The 7,865-nt window shown below is 43.6% G+C and overlaps 1 protein-coding gene across 1 annotated transcript in view; it reads right to left on the bottom strand.

Annotated features, from left to right (window-relative positions):
* Positions 1-1,224: 1,224 nt before the first annotated feature.
* Positions 1,225-7,865, bottom strand: part of LOC143290908 (uncharacterized) — a 98,445-nt gene continuing 91,804 nt past the window's right edge. Inside the window, exons 3-4 of the mRNA XM_076600466.1 lie at positions 5,103-5,256; positions 1,225-1,455 (exon numbers count right to left, since the gene is read on the bottom strand). Of these exons, the coding sequence (XP_076456581.1) occupies positions 1,318-1,455; positions 5,103-5,256 (292 nt within the window). The 3' untranslated portion in view covers positions 1,225-1,317. The remainder of the gene's footprint in view (positions 1,456-5,102; positions 5,257-7,865) is intronic.

Genomic DNA, 7,865 nt, shown 5'->3' with positions numbered 1-7,865 from the left:
TTGGTATTCATTAAACCAGTTCATGCTTCAATAAACCAGTTCACACTTAATTAACCACTTAACACTCTATAAAACAGTTCACACCTCAATACACCAATTAACATTTAATGAACCAGTTAACACTTAATGAACCAATTAGCACTTAATAAACCAGTTCACACTCAATGAACCAATTAACACCAAGTAAACCAGTTCACACTTCAATAAACCAGTTGACATTCATTAAACCAGTTTATGCATCATTAAACCAGTTCACACTTTATTAACCACTTAACACTCTATAAAACAGTTCACACTTCAATACACCAATTAACATTTAATAAACCAGTTAACACTTAATGAACCAGTTCACACTTAATTAACCACTTAACACTCTATAAACCAGTTCACACTTCAATACACCAATTAACATTTAATAAACCAGTTCACACTTAATGAACCAGTTAACACTCAATAAACCAGTTCACACTTCAATAACCCAGCTGACATTCATTAAATCAGTTCATACTTCAATACACCTAATAACATTCAATAAACCACTTCACAGTTCAATAAACAAGTTGACATCTAATAAACCAGTTCATGCGCTTCAAAAAACCAGTTCAAACTTCAATAAACCACTTGACAATTCAGTACACCAATTAACATTCAATAAGCCAGTTCATGCTTATATATATATATATATATATATATATATATAGAGAGAGAGAGAGAGAGAGAGAGAGAGAGAGAGAGAGAGACAGAGAGACAGACAGACAGACAGACAGAGAGAGACAGAGACAGAGACAGACACAGAGAAAAAAACAGAGACAGACAGAGAGACAGAGACAGACAGAGAGAGAGAGAGACAGACAGACAGAGAGAGAATAGACGATCCCCATAACAAAACAAAGAAAAAAAGAAAGAAAAGAAACACATGAGGATGCTTTTCCCTACTATCTCTCAGACGAATGAGAAAAAAACACACACAAAAAACAAACAAACAACAACAAAAAAAAAGCACAAGAGATGCTGCAAAACAAAAACAAAAAGAAAAGAAGGTTCAAACTCACCCACCACGTGTACACCCCCCCCCCCATCCCTCCAACCCCCCGCAACAGGACACACACACACACACACACACACACACACACACACACACATATCATCATCATCTTCTTCTTCATCATCATCAAAACCCCTCCCCTAATTACGATCGTGGTTGAGTGGTGGATGTGTGTGTGTGTGTGTGTGTGTGTGTGTGTGTGTGTGTGTGCGCGTGCGCGTGTGTGTGTGTGTGTGTGTGTGTGTGTAGGGGAGAGGGGGGGGTGTGTCTTTTCAAGGCTCCACCATGCAGGACAGACTGCTGAGCCAGCCGTGGCCGGGCTCCACCACCTCCCACTTGTAGCGCCGCTTGGCTCTCTTCACGAACCGGTACCTCTTTTTCTCCGTCCTCCGACACGTGGCGTTGTTCACCTGCGGTGACAGGACACACAGACAGACCGACAGAACGATAAACACCATGGCAATGGGCAAAAAGGCCTGTATTATTAAACAGTTCCGAGTTCTTTGTCCCCAGTTCTGTTAATCCCTGCATCCACACTCTCTGTCTCTGTCTTTGTCTCTCTCTCACTGCTGGGAGGAAAAAAGGCACAGTACCCCCCCTCACCCCTCACCCCCCCCCCCCTCCCCCCGACACCCCATGCCACATGGACTTTTTAAGCTAATGACAAAGTACCAAAGTATCGCTCGTCCCTAAGTAGTTTATGTTGCTTCAATTACGTTTTTCCTTTCTGTTCCATTTTATCTGTTTTGCACCATTTTTGTTCTGATTTGGACCTGCTATGTCACTAGAGCTTTGCAGATAATGACATTAAACATTTCAGTGTTCAGTGTTTTCTCTCTCTCTCTCTCTCTCTCTCGGTGGCAATGTGTGATGTCTGTTGTCTTGTGTTCAGACTGTGGGCCAAGTGGTAAGGTAGACATTGGACGGTATCGTTGATAGAATGGATGGTCGAGTAATGGTGTTTTTGTCTTCAAGTTTTTTTGTTTTTGTTTTTTTTGTTTTTGTTTGTTTTTTAATGTTTGTTGCTTCCTTATTGTAAGGATGCTGTATTTCGATAAAAGCTGTTTTGTTTTGTTTTGATGGATTAAGTAGAGTGTGGTATGGTACTTGTGGTGACATAAGAATTAACCCTATCACCCCCTTGTCAATAGACCTATGCAGGTGATGACAATAAAATATCAAAGCGTCAAAGCATCTCTCTCTCTCTCTCTCTCTCAAGTTCCAGTGAACCTTCTACCTCTGTTCTCCACCGACCCACTTCTGACGTGGCCCATGTGCTGTCGGCTGGACTGGACAAATCCATATACGCTACGCCACATCTTCCAGGCAGATGACTGACAGCAGCATAACCCAACGCGCTTAGTCAGGCCTTGAGTGTATGCATGTATATTTGTCTACCTATCACAGTGAATTTCTTCGACAGAATTTACCAGAGGACAACACTTATGTTGCCATGGGTTCTTCTTCTTCTTCTGCGTTCACTCGTATGCACACGAGTGGGCTTTTACGTGTATGACCGTTTTTACCCCCGCCATGTAGGCAGCCATACTCCGTTTTCGGGGGTGTGCATGCTGGGTATGTTCTTGTTTCCATAACCCACCGAACGCTGACATGGATTACAGGATCTTTAACGTGCGTATTTGATCTTCTGCTTGCATATACACACGAAGGGGGTTCAGGCACTAGCAGGTCTGCACATATGTTGACCTGGGAGATCGTAAAAATCTCCACCCTTTACCCACCAGGCGCCGTCACCGTGATTCGAACCCGGGGCCTTCAGATTGACAGCCCAACGCTTTAACCACTCGGCTATTGCGCCCGTCACCATGGGTTCTTTTTCAGTGCGTCAAGTGTGTGCTGCACACAGGACCTCAGTTTATCGTCTCATCCGAATGACCAGACGCTCAGTATAACTTTCCAGTCAAACTTGGGAGATTAGGGCGAGACGACGATTGGAACCTAGACCATGAGGGACACTGTAGGGTGTGACAACGGAGCAATGTTAGAAGTCAGCAGAGGTCGAGGCCGGCGTTCAAACCCAGGCCATGAAGGACACTGTAGAGTGTAACAATGGAGCAATCAAGAACCATCCACCTGAAGATCTAGTCATCAGCCCTATCCATATGTAATATGCGGCTTCTGTTCAAAAGACTGTGTGTGTGTGTGTGTGTGTGTGTGTGTGTGTGTGTGTGTGTGTGTGTGTGTGTGTGTGTGTGAGTGAAAAAGAAAGAGAGAGAGAGAGAGAGAGAGAGAGAGTGTGTGTGTGTGTGTGTGTGTGTGTGTGTGTGTGTGTGCGGTGCGTGCATGTGTGAGTGTGCACAAGTTATTATATTGATACGCACTTGTATGTATCCTAATTTCGACTGTATCAGTGTTTGGTTTAAATAATCTTTAATTATTCAACAATACACATGATTACAATGCAGTGAATGACAAAAGAGCATCAACAAGCTTAAAGCTTATACTGTGCTCACAACGTTGCACTTCAATTTTATCATGACGGCTGATGAACCATATTATGACTTGTATCAAATAACATACATAAACAGTAAGTAATGAAATAATGAAATAAAACAAATAAACAAACAGTACATAATATAGTAAAATAATGCTAATATCAATATTAACATGAGATTAAATTTATTATCACCAGAGTAACAGGCCTAATAGGAGAAAAACACGAAGAAGAAGAAGAAAATTTAGAAGAATTTATCAGTGTTTGTGTATGATATCAATTTATGTTCGTACTTTGTTATGTACTACCCCCCCCCCCACCCCCACCCCCCACACCCCCCAATATTCCTTGTGACCCCGGTACACTTGGTAATAAAGACATATTCTATTCTATTCTATTCCATTCTATGTTTGAAGTCAGCAGAGGGCGAGACCAGGATTGGAACCCAGACCAAGAAGGGACACTGTAGGGTAACACACGTTTCAGTTTCAGTTCCTCAAGAAAGCGTCAAACTTGGGAGAGAGGTCGAGACTGGGATTCAAACCTAGACCACAAGGGACACTGTAGGGTAACAACAATGGAGCAATGTTAGAAGTCAGTAGAGGTCCAGACTGAGATTCGAACCCAGGCCATGTGGGGACACTGTAGAGCAGCAAAGTAACAATAGGAAGGGTGTGCAACCCGCTTTCATGGCCAACTTTTCGTCGCTCGCAATGCGAGAAGTAGGTCATATGACGACATGCGCAGCCCACCACTGTAAATGGCTTCTCTGAGTTTTGCACTGCTTTTACTCGGACAACTTTTGGGCAGAGTTTATAAATGGATTAGTTCGAATACGTAATGGCAATTATATGACAGGAAACTCGCTCAAAGTAAACAGAACAGACTAAAGCAAATAGTGGGTGTAATTATAAAACCAAATATACCTTTTAAACGTGCAAAAATAGTCAACGAAAATGTTTAAGATCCTTTCGTCAAAACAGCGATTTCAACGACGAAATTCTAGCCTTTCGGATATCGGGAAAGGGAGGGGGTGGGGGGGAGAGAGAAGACAAACCTGCGCAAGCGATTCTCCCTAAAAAATAAAATATAATAAAAATAAAATAAAATAAAATAAAAACACGTGGAATCCCGACGAAAATCCGACGACAGTCTACACACCCTCCCAAAAAGAGAATTGTGCGATCAACATCCATTTGATTGAAGATCGAGTCATCAGCCTCATCCACGTGTAAAAATTAGGCGACTTATTTTCAAACATGTGTGTGTGTGTGTGTGTGTGTACGTGTGTGTGTGTGTGTGTATGTGTGTGTGTGTGTGTGTGTGTCACGGTGTGTGTGTGTGTGTGTGTGTGTGCGAGCGCGCAAGTTCTTATATTGATATGCACATGGATGTATCCTAAATTCTACTGGAACCGTGTTTGTGTATGATTTTCGATTTACGTTTGTACCTTTTTAGGTACTATCCACCAACCCCTAACCCCCTCAACCCACTCCCTCAATATTCCTTGTGACCCCGGTACACTTGTTAATAAAGACATATTCTGTTCTATTCTATTCTCTATTCTGATGTCAAAAAGAGCCACGCCAGCTTCCAACTCACCACGATGCCTTTGAAGTGGTTGTAGTGCTTGATGGCGGTCCTCAGCAACAGCTTGCACAGCATCGTCAGCTCCTGGGGGCCCTCCGTCTCCTGGCAGTTCTCGTCCACACCCCACCCCGGGTAGTACCCGTAGGCCAGCCGTAGCCCGTTCACCCTGGGTGGCGGTGGTACGTAGGGTAGGTAGGTGGGGATGGTGGGAGGGAGGAGGAAGGAGGGGAGAGGGGGGGGGGAGCGAGTTGCGGTGGGGGTTTGGGGTTTGGGGGGGCGGGAGAGGAGGGGAAGTGGAGAGAAGAAAGTGTGTTAGTATTGTTATTATGTTCATTATGATGATGATGATTATCATTATTATCGTTAAGGGAAAAGACACAGATATTGCGCTTTTTTCATTATTATTGTAGTCACCGTTATCTTTTGTTAATTGTGGCCGTTACGCTTTTGTAGCCGTTACGCTTTAAAAAGTCTTTATAGTAGTAGTAGTGGTAGTAGCAGTAGTAGTAGAGGTCGCCGTCGTCGTTAACGTAGTAGTAGTAGTAGTAGTTGTAGTGGCTGCGGCGACAGCGGCAGCAGTAGTAGTATTAGTGGTAGCAGTAGTAGCAGCAGCAGTAGTAATAGTAGTAGTAGTAGCAGCATCACCAGTAGCAGCAGCAGTAGTAGTAGTAGTAGAAGTAGTATATTGTATTGTATTGTATTGTATTTCTCTTTTTATCACAACAGATTTCTCTGTGTGAAGTTGGGACTGCTCTCCCCAGGGAGAGCGCGTCGCTACACTACAGCGCCACCTTATTTTTTTCTTCTTTTTTTTTTCCTGCATGCAGTTTTTTTTACTTGTTTTTCCTACCGAAGTGGATTTTTCAACAGATTTTTTCCAGGAACAACCCTCTTGTTGCCGTGGGTTATTTTACGTGCGCTAAGTGCATGCTGCACACGAGACTTCGGTTTGTCGTCTCATCCGAATGACTAGCGTCCAGACCACCACTCAAGGTCTAGTGGAGGGGAAGAAAATATCGGCGGCTGAGCCGTGATTCAAACCAGCGCGCTCAGATTCTCTCACTTCCTAGGCGGACGCCCTCCCCCTCACCCCCATCCCCCCTCCCAACAACCTGTTGAAAAAAGGTCGACAACACCGGTTTCGGCGACATTAATGTTAGGAATGAGACCAGCCAAACTAACCCGCCAGCGACAGACAATTCGAGGTGTAACAAAACATCTTGACTGTGTGTCTCCTGATTGCCTGCATATATATGGTCACGACTTTTTCTTGTAACAATTATGCACAAGTACAGGCCCCGTTAAAAACAAAACAAAAAACAACAACTGGACAACTGGACACTGCATCGTTACAAAGATACCTAATTATATACCATCCTCGTGAGGAACGTGAATGTGGATTGATAACACACACACACGCGCGCGCGCGCGCGCACAGAGAGAGAGAGAGAGAGAGAGAGAGAGAGAGAGAGAGAGAGAGAGAGAGAGAGAAACACACACACACACACACACAGAGAAACACACACACACAGAGAAACACACACACACACACACACACACACACACACACACACACGCACGCACACACACACACACACACACTGAGAGAGAGAGAGAGAGAGAGGGTGGGCGGGGGTGCTCCAGGAAAAGAAAATAACAGCACACACATTACCACAAAAAAAGAAAGAAAGAAAGAAAGTAAGAAAAAGCAAAGCTGCACAGAGCGTGCTTTATCAACTGACCACTCCATCGATTCCTGACTTGCCATATGGAGTGAGGGTGAAGATGTGGGAGTGTTTGGGGGGGCGTGAGGTGTGGAGGGGAGGGGAATTCCAGCCCGATCGACACAAAAGGTTGTTTGTGGACACGATTCATCCATCTCTCTCTCTGTCTCTCTCTCTCTCCTTACCCCCCCCCCCTCTCTCTCTCTCCCGCTCCCTCATTCTCTCTCTCCACTCCCCGCCACTCCCGTCTCTCTCTCTCTCTCCTCACCCCTCTCTCTCTCTCTCTCTCTCCTCGCCTCTCTCTCTCTCTCTTATTCTCTCTTTCTCTCTCTCTCCACTCCCCACCACGCCCGTCTCTCTTTTCTCCTTATCTTTACCCCCCACACCCCCACTCTCACCTCCCCCCCCCCCTCTCTCTCTCTCTGGCTGTGCTATTTGTGTTTTGTAGCTCAAGAAACGTATCACTTTTTTTTTCACAGCTTTTGTTGAAGACAGAAAGCTGTCCGTTTTTTATTTTATTTTTAATTTTTAATTTCATTTTTTTACGGCGTTCTGTTGCGACTCCTCTCGTATTTTGTTTTTGTTCCTGTTTCTGATTCGTTGACCTAGTTTCTGCTTGCCAAGCGACCTTATCAAGAGTTGAGCTTCGAGAACTCTCTCTGTTTGAGGGACTTGAGACTACACACGGTCTATAATAGGAAACAAAATATTGACAAGGTCAATAATAGGAAACAAAATATTGACAAGGTCAATAATAGGAAACGAAATATTGACAAGGTCCATAATAGGAAGCAAAATATTGACAAGGAACGAAATATTGACAAGGTCAATAATAGGAAACAAAATATTGACAAGGTCCATAATAGGAAATATTGACAAGGTCAATAATAGGAAACAAAATATTGACGAGGTCAATAATAGGAAACAAAGTATTGACAAGGTCAATAATAGGAAACAAAATATTGACAAGGTCCATAATAGGAAATATTGCCAAGGTCCATAATAGGAAACAAAATACTGACAAGGTCAATGACAGGAAACAAAATATTGA

This window comes from Babylonia areolata, chromosome 16 (genome assembly GCF_041734735.1).
Source record: "Babylonia areolata isolate BAREFJ2019XMU chromosome 16, ASM4173473v1, whole genome shotgun sequence".
Lineage (NCBI taxonomy): Eukaryota > Metazoa > Mollusca > Gastropoda > Neogastropoda > Buccinidae > Babylonia > Babylonia areolata.
The sequence above is the reverse complement of the archived record's forward strand: the minus strand, read 5'-3'. Positions and strand labels throughout refer to the sequence as shown.